The following is an 18,730-nucleotide window of genomic DNA, read 5'->3' on the forward strand; positions in this document are numbered from 1 at the left end:
ACACGCTCCCATCGATGCATTGATGGCCAAATGAATCAGCAATGCACCATAAAACTATCTAGGACAACTGTCCAACGCGTTGTATTGCGTATTTGCTTTCGAGGCAAACATCTGATTTCAGCACCCATGCTGATAAGAGTGCATTTGCATTACAGTACAAACATTGAACCCTTGAATAGTGAAAAAAGATTGCTTTTTCAGACGAGCCTCGTTTTCTACTGCACCGGATCAATGGGCGCTGACGTATTCGCCAAGAGACATCAGGAAACCAACTTCCAGAAAATATTGTAAGTCACCAACAAAGTAGAGGATGCAGTGTGTTGGTCTGGTGCATGTTTTCTTGGCATGCTGTAAGTCCATTAAACCCTGTGGAATGGGCCTTTAATAGCTGTTCATACTCATCTATCGTTGAAGTACATCCTTGAATGGCAAATGAATATTCTGCGAATGATAGCGTGTTTCAGCCTGGATAATGCTACACGCCATGTTTCCAAAAGTGCATGATTCAAGAAGCGTGAGGAAGTGCTTTAGTAATTACCTTGTCTTCCGAATTCCCCAGATATTAATTCTTGTGATAATATGTGGAAACATCTCAATCGACATATCGGAAGGAAGACCCTCTACTTCGGAATCTTCGCGAGTTACGTGATGCTTTACTGTTCTCATAAATATATTTATGATAATGAATTATAAATTAAAGACTAAAAAGTTGAAAATAATTAAAATGGCAAATCTCTACTTTTTGACACTCTGATAAAAATGTATTTTAAAATCTGTTTTTATTAAATTCATTATATTTGGAATGAAATAAAAATGCAGTTACAAAGCAGAATATCATAAAATTAAATTTAGCGAGAAACTACATGGTTGGAGGTTAAGTTACACTACTTTTATTACTAAGTGCCATGCTTTTAAACATTTTCTCATCTATCAAGAATGTTTACCTATTATTGTTATTTGTTATTAATGAAATTTATTATATTTCACATTTTTTTTTACAGATGTGACAAGATGCTGCATAGAATAAAATGTTCCAAGCAGCAGAATCTGAGTATGTCTCCTAATGTAAAGATTGCTGGATGAATTCTTTTATCAAAGCAAAAATTAATGCTGCTTCTAGTCTGCTCCCCAACAGCATTAATAGTGAACAAAGGTACTCTTTATTGTTTTATTTAATAATTATTATTCTGTAATTGTTTGTTGTTAATACACATAACATGGAATTTCTCATTTTTTTATGCAGAACATATTACTAAAAAATGTAACTGACTTTGAGATTGTGAATAGATTCCTTCTTGTTATAATGAAAAATTATCACAAACATTGTAAGCGGATTTTTGTCCCCCATTTAAAATTTTATAATTAGTTATATTTTTTGATAAACTGAAAAAATAATAATTCATTGAATATGGCAAAATTCTTACTGATAGATTTGACTTGTTTACCATTCACACACAAATTCTAATACACTCTTTAAAACTGCTTTTCGTGCTATTTGTGAATACACCTTTCTTATATATATTGTTTTGAAAATCAAAAAAAGTAATTGATGTATGTACTAAAAAACTCTAATACTATGTATTTTAATTAATATGTATTCAAAAATTTATTATGAGATTTTGCCATTTTAGTAACTGAGTTCACATTTATAAAAGGTTTCTTTTGTATTGATATTTTGAAAATGTTGCAATATAATTGAATTTACATAATAACTTCTCATCCGTTCAAAACTAGTGATAAATTTTTAACCTTATTGCAGTACTGTTTGTTTAAGTTAATTATGTGCCACTTTTGTAGCCATCTATAATTTGTGAAATAACACTTATTTGTTTATATGAAGCTTCGGTATCGAAATTTAGTGATAGTAAATCAATAATTAAATGTTCCTTGTTTTTTTGTGTGGACTGTAATTATATTCATTAAGTGCACTTTCACAGTTATTTGAGTTTGTGAAATTTAAAAAAATAATATGGAAACTCAAGAAATATCTATTAATTTTTTTAATTTATATATGAATTCAAAAAATTTGCAAAAAAAAAAAATGGATCAGTGACAAAATCTAGATGTAAACTACATTATGTGTAACATTGAAAGAATCCTTCTGCTTTCATTATGTTTACTTCAATAATGCCAAACATGGCCAATGTATGTCACATATACCATGGTCTGACAATTAACAGAGGGGTGTTTCAATCATTTCTCATCTATGACTCACTAAAATATAAACCCATACCAGAAAATTATTCTTTAAATGAATTCACTGTATATTCGCTAAAATAACATCCTTTATTTTTGTTATCCAAAATTAGTACTAAATATTGGGTGAACATGTAATGATTATTTAATTTAAATGCTAATTAATTTTCTAATTTTTATCTTAAATTAGCCCATGTTAACTTCATTCTGAAATGTTCACTTATTTCCTGTTCCAAATCCCACTGTTTTATTTAATTATTTCAAACATGCGCTTAAAAAAATTTGCCGACACCGTTATTTCCTGCGACGAGAGCGAAGGGATAAAAGTCATTAACATCCTCGCTTCTTTTTCAACGATACAAAAGTTTTCCTTACTTAAAGCGACACGTATCCCTATCAGAATCTTGAAATACTCCCACTAAAGGGGGAAATTCTGTCTCTTCCTTATCTACTGGTGCGAAAGTACGCATCACGCCTGTGTAAAAATTTACCTCCCGTGGTCGAAACTGATTTTTTTTTTAAATCATTCAAAAAGTTTCTTCCTTTTAGCCATGTAATTATCAAAATTATACCACATACAAATAGGTAAATGTACTAATAAATATATGTACTGCTTGTAAAGGTAGTAAATAAAAATCTAGACTTGAATTATATATTATATTTCGTTAATATATTTGGGTTCATTTTGTTTTAAACTGTTTACTACTATATTGAAAATTGTGTTCTGCCAAGCAAAACTTCTGTTTTTATTCTTTAGTTTAAAAATAACATTACCAAAGTAAAATAAGTTTTTATATTTTCATTGTAGTGATTCACCGATGAGGGTACGGATTAGCCTCAAGCTGCTGCTGGTCGTTTTTACCATAGTTGTTATTTTTACCACATTTTCTTATTGGACAAACTGTGGAACAATTGTCACTTCTACTGAGAAGCAGTGGCATATAAATGAACCTTGCAACAAACAGTCAGTGAAAAAATCCGAACCCTCAAGTGCAGATTTCTTCCGCTTGGAGGAAAATGAAATAGATGAAGATTTACCTGATGGAGAGCAACATGTTAATTTAAGAAGTGAGCTTAGAGCGCTGGAAGAAATAGAGTGTTCCATAAACGATGAATATTCTGTTTCGTGCAGACAGGACAATGGAGAAGTTTATGTTCCATTCTCATTCCTTCACAAATATTTTGAAGTTTATGGAAAGATAGTGAAACATGGGGGTGTGGATAAGTTTGATTGGCAACACAGTTATTCTAAAGTATATTTTCCCAAGCAAAAGTATGATCCAAGCAGTGTATTTCTTTGGTTTGAGAATTACAATGTTGAAGTACGAGATCGAGTAAAGTGCATCAGTGGCAGCGAAGGTATGCTTTTTTGTTTATAAATTGTATGCCAAATTTACCCTCTTGATTTTATTGGGTTTTTTTGTTATTATTTTTTAATGTAAATTTGAACGTTTCCTTGAAACATTTCTAAACCATTTTCTACAAGTTTCTTATAATATAGTGGTTAGCATTAAGTCGATCACGATCGACCAGTGGACCACCAAGATATTTTGAGGTGACCGCCTTTACTAAGACCTAAGACATGCATACTAAAAGAAACATATTTATAGAACACCGATATAATATAAATTATATATTCTCTTTATCTCTTGAAAAAAACGAAGTTTTTCTTCTTTAAATGATAAAATTTTAAAAACACGTTGTTCAGAACGTAAGTGTGGTTTAATCCTAGTTCTTAGCTTGTATTTTGCAAGAATAAAACTCCGCTTAACAAAAACGAAATATTTATTAATAAAACATAATAACAACTTCACACGCGACCAGCGTGCTGATATTCTAACAGCTGTTGTTACAAGTGAGTAAGTACAAATTAAAAATTGATATCACATTATTTATACCATGAAGATCAGGTCCAGTTTCAGTTCACTTCACAGAAATACTGATCAATATAGTAGCGCCGTCACAGTAAGAATAACTTTTGGAATCTAATAGAAGAAGTAAAGTCTCCTAATTTAAAAAAAGTTGCATATCATTTAATATCGTTCTTTGGGTCTACCTACCTGTGTGAATCAGCACTTTCAACGATGAATATAATTAAGGGGACATATCGTCTCGTCACGCGGGCGACCACTTATAATCCAGTGCAAGATTAGCAGCTAGTAATTATATACCGAGATATTCAATATTGGTAGATAGTATACACACTAAGTCTTCTACTAACTATAACTACGAGAACTAACTTTAAATGAAAATATTTTTTAATGTATTTCGAACTAATATTAAATGCATGACTTGATATTATATTTGTTAGTTATGTTGGTAAGTACATATTCCGTATTTAGTATTGAATTATAATAAATATTGTAGAGCTTTTTTTCAGCTCATCACACTTACACCACTGGGTGAACCACAACACCAACAAGTAGCCCATACCCTGGGAAAGTCAGCCCACCCCTGTTATAATATATTAAAGTAGTTTGTGATGTGCTAATTTTTTGCATTGAATTGATAGAACTGATTAAAATGAATGCAAATGTTAAAACACTTTGAGGAACTTTAAAAGAAAATTAATGCAATTTTAACTGATAATTGGCAATTTTTACATTAAAAAAATTTTGTTAACGAAAAGTGAACAACATATTCTTGTGAGACATTTAACAAAAAAAAATATTAGAAGAAATGGTTGCATTTGATACAAAAGTTATTCTAATGCATCTAACAGAGAAAAAAATTGCTTGCTATAAATATGACATAATTTTGTTAGAATTCAACTGAGCTAAAATCTTTAATAGCCTTTATTGTGAATGAAATATTTTATACAAATATTAATAAACACCTTTTAGCTGATTTAATGATACTAGTCCAATTTAGCAGAAATGCCCAAGTAGTTGCTTAATTACCATATCTTCTACTTAAAAGCATTGTAAATGTTTACTTTTATTTAGACATTTAGCCTGCTGCTTGTTATTCCTGATTAAAAACAATTTCAATAAAATTAGAAGAGTCATAAAAAATGCTGATTTTAAAAATAGACATGGTTAAAATTAATCAAATTCATTAATCAGATTCTCATATATATATATATATTTGTAATGATATTTTAACTCTAATTTCAATTTAATTAATTTTCAAGATTTTATCTTAATTTAGCCCATAGTAACTTCATTCTAAAATATTCTCTTATTTCATGATCCAATTCCACTGTCTCTACTTAATTAATTCAAGAGAAGCTTTGTTAAATTGTTGAATCAGTTAAAATCTAACTTTCCCACACTACGCGTGAAGAGATAACATACCGCTGATCAAGCAAATTCTTTTTTAAAATCTCCCTGTGTTTCCCCTACCTTGTCCACCCGTATAACGAAAATCCCTATCGAAATTTCATAATACATTAGCACTGTAAAGAAGTATTTTACCTATCAAAATCATAGGTTATATAAGACCAGGGATAAAATGTCTAAGAGCTCTTCCCTCATTCCTTTCTGTGTCGTTCTGTGTGCTCGTCGCTTGTACATATGCTTGCTTCTTAAAAATGAAATAAAACGACGTCACGAAATTAAAAGTATCTTCATTGTCTTCAAACTGCATCCTACTTCACGTAAAATATTACATATTTATATTTCTTAAAGTAGGTATAAATTCAAGCGCATTTACATAATATTTTGTATGCAATATTTTTATACCTTACAAGCTACTTTTGTAATACACTCATGTCCATAAATTAAGGATAATTCAGAGTCACGTGGAAATCGAACTCTAAAATACATATATCACCCATAAAATGACTACACACATGTTTAGTTTTTTACATTGTTTTTGTGCATTAATTAAAAGTGATTATTTTTCTTCTTTAAGTAAACATTTTATTTCTTTTCCTTACCTAAAAACAACTTTTAATTTTACATTACATGTTCAAATATTTTTATCATTATCTCATACAGATAAAAAAAAAACTTTTATAAAAGTGACCCAAGTCTTTTTTTTTTTTTCTGAATATTTAAAAATATGCATTCATATTTCTAATTAATTTTCTTTCTAAAAATTAAATTCTAATCCAAGAATTAGGAGAATAAATATTTATTTTTGCATAAAAAAATAAAAAAGATATCAATTAAAACTGTTAAATTAATTGAAATAATTTAGGAAAAAAAAAAAAAAAAACACTAACCCAAAATCGAACCCAGGTATTTTGAATGCTACGCCAGTGCCTTAACCACTGAACTACTCAAGCGCTCGTTCGAGTTATACATTATTAGCATAAAAGGTAATTTGAAAGTGTTAAGGTTGGCTATTGAGTCTTAATATTTTCATAAATAAACATTCTAAGTGCATACTACCATTATACAAAATCTCATCCCGAACTCAATTATAAACCTCGTGCCTTCCCCTTGTTAATATCAGATTTAAATATTTCGCTTCTGGTGTATAGTTTTGCTGGTAACTTTGCTTCTAACTACCGCAGAAACAAAATTAAATCATTTTTGGAATCTCAAATGTGTTGATTTAAAACAAAATAATAAAAAAAAAATCGAAATTTTTACGAAAACGTTTTAGGGTATGTGCATATCGCAAGTTATTAATAAATGTTACCATTCAGACAAAATTTTTATCTGTAAAGATAGCATTTCTTTCCTTAATAATTCCTTATCTTTAGAATATCCACTAGTTTCTTTTTGGATCTTAATTAAAATTTATAAAAACATGCAATTACTGCTAGCACATTTATGAAATTTTACTATATAACAGTTTCAATAAAACATACGTTTTAGTTTCTCTATTTCATTCACAATGATGATTTAATATCTTTCACGGTATAATACGATTCGAATATTTATGGTATAAAAAGAAACAACATATTAGAAATAATAAGGAACTTTATTTGCACTAAAATAAATACACAATTATTAATCGGTCAATAATGTTTATGTAAACACTTGTATTGGCGAGAAAAAAATCACGCCAAGCTTGTAGCCAAGCACTTGCAACACATTCGAGATTAAAATAAAGCAAATAGCAAAATATAATGCAGTTACATCAGTTTAAATGAAGCTTAATAACAAGTTAAATAATTTAATACAATAACTAAAAGAAACTATGAAATATTATTCAGTTATAACACCAAAATCACTGAGTGAATCACGAGGTTACGAAATTTTAAATTGACTTAAAGTGGATATAAGTAGAATATGTTTATTGTACATACCTGTGAAATGATGTAGGACTATCCTTAGAAGCTTTTTCTTTGCATCCAATTGCACAGCAATAGTTAACCATGGTTTAAATAAGTTTTAAAATCCAACAGTTAAAAGCGAGAAAAAAATCTGCCATTGAAATATAATGGGGAATGGAGAATACAGTTACAGCGAACACAAATTCTGACTCAAGATCACGTGATTTTATCTTGTCCTACACCGAAGTAGGGTTGCAATCCCTCTATCGGTACCTCAGCTCTATGGGTAGAATTATCGGCCGTCTGGAATGTGGGCGTACCCAGCTGGAAGTATCCGAGGAACTTGGAATCGCCCAGAGTGTCTGTCATCTCCAGGCCTTGGCAACGATTCCAAGATGATGGTACTGTGAGTAGACGTTACAGCACAGGTCGCCCTCCAATTACAACGCCGAATGAGGACCGGTATTTGGCAGTTACTGTCAAATAAAAAGACGGAGCACAGCATTAGACCTGTCTCGTCAGCTCTCATAAGCCACTGGTACGACAGTTTCAAGGCAGACCGTGTACAGACGCTTAGGACAGATTGGTCTATATGCTCGTAGGGCTGTCAGATGTGTTCCACTTACTGCAACTCACTGTCGCCTGCTGTTAGCCTGGAGTAGAGCAGGGGTGTTTGTGCTCCGGGGAAACCCCGGAATTCCGGGGATTTTGAACTTCGATCCCCAGAATTTCCGGGGATCGTCGTTCAAAAGGAAGCAGGAATAATAATGAATTATTTATTTTGATCTGGGTAATTTTGTTTGCTTTTAAAGCAGAAAACGCAAGGTCAGTGTGTGTGGTGAAAACTTTTCCTTTCTTTCTCCAAAGGCAGTGATAATGCGTGAAAAGGAGGAAAAAACTTCTTTTTTGTTCTTTCCTTATTGCGAGTTATGACTCATTCCCCCGGTTCTCGGACATTCTCTTCTGGATTCTTTTCGGCAAGTAGGCGCGGCAGAAAAAAAAGGGGGAGACTTCGTTCGACCAGATGTGCGATAACGTGACTCTGGGTTCAAAGGTCTTATCTCTACTGGCGTGGCGCCAATAAGTAGAGAAGGGGGATTTTTCGCCGTATTAGCTATTTGTCATTGATCGCTTCGCAACTTTTTTTTCTCCGCTGTGTAAAATTTTCGTTTCATTTATTGATGCACGTGTAAATTTTTCGTTTCGCTTATTGAAATATTTTTTTATTTATGTACGCAAGAGAATTTCATTTAGAAATTTCAGCATATGAAACAGAAATTACCCCTTAAAAATTCATATCTAATTAGTTTTACAGCATTAGATCCAGAGCTAAGAGGTAAAACCAGTACAATATTAGCTTTTGAAAAATTATCATCTTTTATGTCCCATATTTTTAGTGATAATGAAAAGTCAAAAGTAGAAGCTGAAATAAGGTTATACCAGAGTGATATTGATATCACCAAAGAAATGCTCTACACATCTGATGAAAGTGGAAATCAAGTCAAGTGTACAATTGATAAATATTGGTCTAAAGTTTTTAATTTAAAAGATGATTTCACAAATGATTATAAGTATCCTACATTGGCTAAATTGGTCAAAGCCTGCCTTAGCTGCTTCCATGGCCCATTAGTGGAAAGTGCATTCAACTTAATGGATACACTTGTCACTGACTATAGAACCTCTCTTAAGATTGATTCCCTAGATGCAGTGCAGACTATTAAATATGATTTAATGGCTTCTAAAGAAACCTCATGTGAAAAATATGGCTCAAAAAATCCAATGACTGATCCAATTCACAAAGATCTCTTACTGAATATGAACAGAAGTTGGAAAACATATCAAGAGGACTTAATAACATGTATTTCAGATGAGTCACCTATAAAAGTCTCTGAAAAACCTTCTACATTAGCAGAAAAGCAAACTGCTTCTACCTCTGCATGTGCAGTTCTCGAGGAAATTTCTTCAACTGTAAATGAGGAAAATAAAAGTCAACCTTCCTGCAAATATGAAGTTCACCACAAAAAAAAGACAAGCCCACAAACATCAGAAAATAAAAAAAGCAGCAGAAATTAGATAATTTTTTTTAAAAGAATTAATTCAGGTAATTTAAAATATTTGCATAAAATGTAGTAGTTTATATGTTTGCCGGTAGTAAGTCCGTAAAAGTTTCAGGGGATTTTTTGGGGTCCCACAAACACCCCAGGTAGAGAGCATGCATTGTGAACACCGCAACAGTGGGCTTGTGTGATGTTTTCCGACGAGTCCAGGTTTAGCTTGGAGTCAGATTTTCGCCGGTCTTTCATATGGAGAGCGCCATGTACCCGTTACCACCAGAGAACATCATTGAACGACACCGTTACGGTGGTGCAGGATTGCTCGTTTGGGGGGGGAGGAATTATTCTGGGTTCCAAAACTGACCTGCATGTTCAAATTGGAACCATGACAGGCCAAATCTATTGGGACGTCTTACTGGAACAGCATGTACGTTTGTTTCGGAACGCCATGGGCGCAGAATTCGTGTTTATGGATGACAACGCCCGTCCTCACCGTGCCAACATCCTTCGATCGGAGGATATCACCCGTATGCCGTATGGACTGGCCAGCATTCTCACTGGACTTGAATCCAATAGAGCATGTATGGGACATGCTTGGCCGACGAGTTGCAGCCCGTCAACCACCTCCTACATATCTACCGGAACTTCGGAGAGCATTGCTTGATGAGTGGTGTAATATTCTCCAAGGTTAGATCGATAATTTGATACTCAGCATGCCTAGGCGTTGTACGGACTGTATTGCATCGTCTGGGAAACATACTATATATTAACCATCATACCAACCATGTAATATTGGTTTTTGTAAATAGTTTTTTTTTATTATTATTATTTGCTCCAGGGAGCAAAAAATCGCAATTTTTATTAAGGATATCAAACATATAGCATCTTTTTTGCTCTTTACCTTTTATTTAATACTCTTTAACTTTTTTATAGCATTATCCTTAAATTATGGACATGAGTGCATTTGCAATAACCCGCATTTAGAACTTCATCATCGCGATATATCATCCAATACGTATCCATATTTTTCGATATATCTTGATATCATTATTAATTTATAGCTGCTATAAATTATAAATAGCATCTCTTAACATATTGACTAATCAAAATAACTCCAAATAAAAGGAAGTTTCATTTTATATAATAAAAAAAGGTACGATAATAATTGTGTTAAAATAATGTGAGTCAATGCCAACGCAATATCTGCATGTTACAATTTATCATATTGTGTTTTTTCAGTAATACAATATATTTTAAAATTTTACCTTTTTTGCTGCTGATTTAAAAAAAAAAAAAAAAATCCGCAGGGCTTTTTTTTCTTCATTCTTCATTTAAAAAAAGAGAGAGACGACATAATAATGCCTTTAACAAGTAAAATTGAAGTTTTAATAAAACCCGAATTCGAAATTGGTGTCTTGCAAAATTAATTTTTTATATGAATCACATAAATTTTTATTCTTATTTTAATAGTATAATTGGCAGATTTTATTTAAATATGCACTAAAATTTGAACAATAGGTGTATTATATAATAAAAATAAATCATTCAGTTTACTATTTCAAAATTCAAAAAAAGACGAAATAAAGTAATTCCGAAATGAGTAAATCATTAATAACAAATATTATGGAGGGTAAATTTATTTACTGACGAATGATGTAATACATTAAAAAATTTTAAAAATGTCTTGATCACGGTCAAATAAAAGAAAAATATGCCATTATATATCATCATTAATATAAACTGAGTGAAAAAAATAACCAATTCTCAAGTACAACGCTATATTTCTGCATATTAAAATTCTAACTAATTATGTACTATTTCTTATTATTCTTTTAACACTTTGGCATATTATAAAATTTAAAAAACTAGAATAAAATATGAAAAATTAAAATGAAAGGGAAATGAAAAACAAATTATATTAAAAAAATAGGTAAAAGATTGAAAAATGACCTCTAAGATATCTTTACATGAAAAACAGAAAAATAATTTCACAAAAAATTTCTTAAGTAATTGAATGCAGGAATTTTTAAATCAATTCAAAGTACTGTATATGAAAATAAAAAAGAAAAAAAAATTCTTTAAACAGAAAATTTCAATTTTGCGCGGCTGTTTTTATATTTGTTTATACTTGGAACATAGAATATGAAAGTTATGTGCTATACTAATTTTCAGCAAAGTTTTTTTTTTTTTTTTTTTCTTTTTTCCTTCTGGAACAATCACTCTACATATCTCGGCTATATTTAGTTGTTAATAATGTATTATCTTACAATAAGATTTATATGTAACATTTGTATTCTTTACTACAAGAAATTGCTTTTTAATTTCAAGTTTATTTAATAAGAATATTTATATATTAAATTGCTGCCTCTGCCTAAAACAACAATACAAAGATTTAAAAAATGCCAATTTTGACATTAAAAATGTTTTTTTTTTTAAATTGCTGTAGTAAAATAAAATTGGAATTTATAAAATCATTAGATTAAAAAATTTAAAAAAAGACTTTTGTTTAAATCAAATTTATGAAAAATTTAGTTTTTGCTTTGCAATGTATATATAAGTAACTTTTTGAAATGTATTACAAAATTTAGTCTTATAAAAACTTGTATAGAAAGAATTTTGCACATAACAAGCTGAACAAAAAAAAAAAAAAAAAAAAAAAAAAAAAGCTTGGGAAATGATCGCAACGTTCGAAATGAACATATTTACTCTGAATTTCAAATTTAAATTGATATATTTTTAAGGAAATAATAATTAATATCTTACTTAATGTTTTAATTAGACTATAATTTCAGCAAATGTTTCTGGACATATATTTGGAGTTCAATTATTTGCAGTTTTTAAATTTAATGCATAAAGGTATTAAAAATTATTACAGAACTGGTTTACCATTAGTTCTGGAAGATATTTCACATGTTTAGAATGAATAAAGCGTAAAAATTTACTTGAGTTGTAAATATAAATAAAAATAGAAGATGCATAATTCTTTTATTATATTTAAATATAAATTTGTTAATAATATCATTCAGTTAGGAAACAGAAAACAGTTTATTCCAAAACGACATGCTTATAATAATAATTTTTATATATTAGAATATTGCAATAGTTGCAAAAATATTAACAAAAATTAAGTATGAAAGTAAAAAACAATGAAGAGCAACAAAAATAAGCACTAACCGAAAACTAAATCGAAAACGCAAATTTCTTGTGTATATCGATTCATCGTATCGCGATTCATCGTGAACCATGATGCATGATCGTGATTCCGATGAATCGATATTATTCAAAAACGGATATCGAAAATTGGCACAGCCCTACCAGCATTTACCATTGGCTGAATGGTTAATATTAATCGAATAATGACTGAGGTGTCTCTTCTGTGATTAATGTCCCAGTTCTAAGCCATAGGTCAGTTTTTCCTTTTTAAACTGGAAATAACCAATTACACTAAAACATATAATTTATGAAGTTAAAGCATTAGAAAAAAAAAAATACTCATTATTATGAAATTTAATCGCAAGTCTTTCAAGGATCGTGGTAAATTTTTATACTGTCATTTTATTTATTTTGTAATATGTAATGATATGAGTTATCAGTATTTGCTTCAGTATTTATTTGCTCAAATATTGTAGACTGAATAAGAGTTAATAATTTTTAGGTGTTCCGGTATCAACCCAGTGGGATACTAGAGGCCATTTTTATCCAATTCAAATTGCTCAGTTTGGCTTGAGCCATTTTAGCAAAAACCTAACTGAACCACCCCCTATTTCTATATTTTTGGAAGATGGGGAAACTACTACTCATAGTAAATGGTTACATTCTCAACACAGTGGAACAAGCCTGAGAAAGGTTTTTGATACTGTAGCTGGAAGCACTGTTTTGGAATTTAAGACTAAAGGTATTTATTTCTATCATTTTTATTATATTTTCTGCAGAGACATTCAAATTAAAAATGTTAATCCATTCTTTTGCTTAATTTCATACTACATTGTTTTTACCTGATTAAGATCACTATATCACCAGTATTGAGATAAGGTGCGCTATAGTTTTGCATTAATGTGAACTTGCTAAAGACAATATTAAAAGTTACTTACTCCTGTTTTGATCGATGATAATAAACCAAGTGTTTTTACAATAATTTCTAAGAATAGTTTTAACTGAACATTGGATATGGCCATAGTAATTTCAGGTTTTCCTTGCCTTTTAGTTTTCTTTCCTATAATAGTAGTTGAAAAGGAAAATATCTGAATTCTTAACTGCACATTCCCAGTAGGAGTGCGGGTGACACAGAATCATCAGCCATTATTCTGGCATCCTTCAACATGCATTTAAATAAACTTCATTTGAAAGGAAATAGGATCTAAGAGTGTGTGTGATAATCTATTAAGGGATCATCTACATATTTAAAATAGTTCTAATTTCAGATTGCAACATTAATTTTCGATGTCACATATAAACCCATTAAGGGAAAATAAACCATGATCTTGATTTTAATATCGTCATTAATTTCGGTTTTATTTCATTATGTTGGGGAATGTTGTGTTTCTGTTTTCTCAAAACAGAGGGCTTGTCTCCTTTTTGAGTTTGGTAAATTCTATGTTTGTTTATAATAATGAATAGTAGATATGATTTAAATAGAATATTAATAGCCATTTTAAATAATTCGATCGATTTTATAATATTGATTACTGCATGGTAAATAATATCCATAAAAGTTTAATTTTCGTTGTGAATCAAATATTTTACATTTTATCTGAATTGTTTTGAATTTGTGCTTGTTTAAAGCACTGAAATTTTTAAAATATACCGATTTTTCAATTAAAAATCTTTATCGTGGGGAATATATTTGAATAAAATAACCACAATAAATACATAAAAGTTTTATTTTGTGTGATTGAATAATATCGATATGGCTATTAACATGACATCAGCATATTTTATTTCAGAAGTTCTATCGACAGTAAGTCATATGAAATATAAAACAATTATAAAATATGTTATTGAAATAATATTGTTACATAAAAAAAATGTTATATATTTGTAACAATTTTCATTTCCGTGATTACAAGAGTTTGTTTCAAATGCAGAACAAAAATGATAGAGTTTCGAAAATTTGTCTATGAACAACCATTAATTTTGATTCTCGGCATTTTAAAGAATGTTTTTAGTATATCCTTATTTCCTATTGCTATTTCTTGTAAGCTTAGATTTTTTGTAATTTTATTAACTATTTAAAAGGTGTATCAATAAAAATAAGAATTCTTCAAATTGAAAGGAAATTTAAAAATTTTCCTTCTATGTTTTTGTTAAAGTATATCATGAAAAATATTAAAACAGGATGATTTGCATAAAAATGTTTTTTTTCTATTTCTTTTGTTATTCCATATCAACAATCCCCATTTATGTAGGATAGCTGAGACATTAGAAATATGTTGAATCCTATTGTGAAAATTAATAATTGTGCTATCTCAAAAGCATATAGAAAATAATTAATTTTGTTGTCTCTTCAATGTTAATTACCAAGTACATTCGTAATGATTATAAATTAGCTGATTATTCATTTAAATTGCAGAATCTAATGAAATATTCTTATATTTTGACATTTTTTTATTTTATTTTGTACATGATTCGTATTGTAATACGTTAATTATGTGCTGTTATTTTGTAGGTGCTGACAAAGAAATATTATCAATCGATGAAGGTATAGAAGAAGTAACTTTGTCTTGTGATTTAATGTTGATAGCAAATGCCAGTTTAACTGTCATATTACATAGTCCTGGGGACCACACATTGTATAAAATTCATTATATTATGTCCGACGTGTTATTGTCATTAGTTGACTCTGAAGTTTATTATGGAATTGGAACTAATGCTCAGTGGAAAACATTAACAAGAGATTTGGTGATCGACCTTAATAAAGGTTTACCATCTGTACAAAATAAAAGAAAAATAGCGAAACCTCGGAATTTACGAGTCCATTCCATTGTATTAAATGGTTTTGGAAGAATTGATAATATAAGTTTGAGTTCCACCGCTCATATGGCACATTTTTTTGCTGCAGCCAACTGGTTAGTGAATCATCAAGATAAAAATGGTGGTTGGCCAAATATGGTGACTCGTAAATTATCTAATGGTATGTTAGAACTTGCTCCTGGCTGGTATTCAGCTATGGCACAAGGTCAAGCGATGTCCTTGCTAACTAGGGCATTTAGAGTAACTGGTGATCTTCATTATTTAGAGGCAGCTTTGCATGCTATAAAATTATTTAGTATTCGTTCTGAACATAGAGGAATATTAACCACGTTTCTAGGAAAATATGTGTGGTATGAGGAATACCCCACAATTCCAAGCTCATATGTGCTCAATGGTTTTATATATTCTCTCTTTGGATTATATGATGTACAACAAAGTGGTAATCATCAACTTTGTCATGAAGCTGGAAAACTCTTCCAAAATGGACTTGTGTCACTTAAAAAAATGCTGCCTCTGTTTGACACAGGTTCAGGTTCAGTATATGATCTTCGTCATTATTCGCTTGGGATTGCACCCAATTTAGCTCGTTGGGATTATCACAGCACTCACATCAATCAGCTTCTGTTCCTCAGCACCATCCATAATGATCCCCTGCTAAAATCTGTATCTGATAGATGGACGGGATATATGAAGGGAAAAAAGGCACCACACAACTGATGAATTTAGTCTATTTAAGTATGTAATAAACATTAATCTTGCCATGTATTTTGTATAGAAACTTGTTGGATTAGTAGAAATTTTAACTAATATCATAGTCTTTAATTATCCTATCTATTTTAGCAATTATCTTCATTGTGCACTTGTAAAATTTACTGTAATATGTGAATATAAAGATAACCTTTGTTGTTATTTTTATTGCAAAAACACTTTTGTAATTTAAAACAGAGGCGATTTTTATAATTAAATATTCAATTACAGTAAAACAAAACGGGTTTTTGAATTCAGAGATGCTGTTTAACAAACTAGTTTGCATTTTTTTTTCTCTTTTTTTTTTACGTGAAATAATGTTTCATTATAATTTTTCTTTTCCAAGGTTAATACTGATACAGAGTTTAGCACTTATATATGAAATAACAAAACATCAAAATCAATGTTATGCAAAATTATCATGTTTTTTGATTTATTGACACTCTTAAAAATAACTCTAGATCCGTCCAAAATCAAACTTTTATTAGCAATGACAACCTCATCTATAGTGCCAGAAGTTCGTCACCAGGATTTATTTCAAAGCGTTTACTTTTTATAGTCTAACGTATCGATATTCATTTTTCAATAATGATAGTATATTTGTTTTCCCATTAACTTATATCTGCTGTGGGGAATATGGAGTACTGTTATATGGAAAGCTTTTAAAAAAGGCTTCTTAGTGGTGGATTCAATCCAGTTGTCCTGATTTTGAATTGTTAGCAATTTTATGGGTTCCTTGACTTTTTTAAAATTAAAATGTAAGTTTCTCTTTTCTATGAGGTTAAGGGATGTCTCTAAATGATGCTCTGTGAACTTTTGTTTTATTACTGGAATGAATTTATTGAACACTTGATTCTTCACGAAAGAAAGTTTACTTTTAACTAGTTATTTTAAAATACTTGACTAGTGTATTACCGTTATTATTTATTTTATTATGAATTATTCGAGCATATATTTAAGTCTTTTGTTGGTTGTATAAAATATGCAGATATATTTGAAATAATTGTTATTAGAAAACAGAAGTGTATCTTGTATCCCACTGTTCTTTATAGTAGCAATTAAAAAAAGTGACTGTTTTTCTGTTATTAAGTATATATGTGAACAAATTTTTAAATATGTGAAAATAAAAGAAGCTGACGAGAATATTCAAAAATATTATCAAGCAAAAAAATCGAAAATAGCCAACGTAACTTTCTTCTTTTTGTTAAGTGAAAATGTAATGTAGTGAAATATACTATTCCAATTTCTTTATCATGTTTACCTTGAATATGAAGCTTCCTCTTAAAAATTTTGGAAATAGCCTTTCTGTTGAGAAAGTGTTTATAATTTTACATTTAAAAATTGATGATAAAATTTTTAAATAATCGCTTAACTCCATTAATATAAGCCACGTTTCATATTACTTTACATTTAATCCGAAAATTTTATTTTCTTAAAGTTTTTATAAATTTTAATTACTATGTGATACATCAGATTTTGCATTATTTTAAATAGATTGAAGGTACATAAAATTAATTTCTGCATAGTTTCTTTAAAAGCTTTTAAAACTATTTTAATAAACTAAAATGAAATCAGATTAAATTAGATATTACATGAATTTTGAAGTCAAAATTAATTTAAATTAATATGTTATTTTTATAGAAATTTGGTATTTCATTTAAGTGTAATTCAGAATTCTGAAATAATTACACATTATTCTTTGTGGTGCAATGTAACGTAATCCAATGTTAATTCAGTTATTTAAAGTTAGTTAGTTATTTAAATCAGATAAAGGTCTAAAACAATTGTTTTTATATTTGCTAAAAAATATGTTATTCAGATTGTAAGAGTGTTATTCTATAGTTTGCTTCTTTTCTGTAAAAGTAACTTTGTATTAATTTACTATGCTAGTGATTTCCAGTTTGATTTGATAATTAATCATTCTGATATTTAATTAAGCATATCCTACGATTTTATTTTAGAAATTTCTTGTGGGGAAAAAATATTTATATTTTACCTTCTTTATTTTGTTTTCCTTGATGTTTGTTATATTCATTTAAGTAAATTGTTTTACAAAAGTTCCCTTTAACTATGGATTTTTTTTTTTTTTTTTGTCATAAAGGCTTTTTGGATCTTTATCTAAAGATTTGATTTGCGTTAAAATTGAAATTATAATGAAATTTGTCTTTATTTCTCACTGCTTTTCTTTATTTTTAATTTCATGATGCATATTTTCATTTTTTCATTCTTACATAAAAAATATATTTTATTACAGTATTAAGAAATCAAGATTGTGATTTTTAAAAACTCTTGGTGCATTTTAATATCCCTCTGCATTCCAAAAGCTGCTTTCACGTTTTAATTTTTCCTCAACAATTGATAATTTGTAGAAATAAGAGCTATTTGCTTTGTATGAGCTGAAATAATGAATGTGCACAGTTGTATGCTGGGTGATGCATTTTATTTCAAAACAATTCAATGCATAATCATTTCGAATATATTTTTCATTCCAAAGGCATAATTTTTATCATTTTCTTATCTTTGCATTTTGCAATCATTAACAGGAAGGTGGTTATAAGTTTTTTATAAATTCATTAGTTCTTTCGAACTTATA

The 18,730-nt window shown here is 29.5% G+C and overlaps 1 protein-coding gene across 3 annotated transcripts in view; it reads left to right on the forward strand.

Annotated features, from left to right (window-relative positions):
• Positions 1 to 17,653, forward strand: part of LOC129960790 (D-glucuronyl C5-epimerase B-like) — a 74,274-nt gene extending 56,621 nt beyond the window's left edge. For all 3 annotated transcript variants that reach the window (XM_056074433.1, XM_056074434.1, XM_056074435.1), the window contains 4 exons: positions 1,002 to 1,153; positions 3,005 to 3,555; positions 13,076 to 13,315; positions 15,086 to 17,653. In XM_056074433.1, coding sequence (XP_055930408.1) covers positions 1,080 to 1,153; positions 3,005 to 3,555; positions 13,076 to 13,315; positions 15,086 to 16,107 — 1,887 coding nt within the window. In that variant the 5' untranslated portion in view covers positions 1,002 to 1,079 and the 3' untranslated portion in view covers positions 16,108 to 17,653. The remainder of the gene's footprint in view (positions 1 to 1,001; positions 1,154 to 3,004; positions 3,556 to 13,075; positions 13,316 to 15,085) is intronic.
• The last annotated feature ends 1,077 nt before the right edge of the window (positions 17,654 to 18,730 follow it).

Source organism: Argiope bruennichi, chromosome X2 (assembly GCF_947563725.1).
Source record: "Argiope bruennichi chromosome X2, qqArgBrue1.1, whole genome shotgun sequence".
In the NCBI taxonomy this organism is placed as follows: domain Eukaryota; kingdom Metazoa; phylum Arthropoda; class Arachnida; order Araneae; family Araneidae; genus Argiope; species Argiope bruennichi.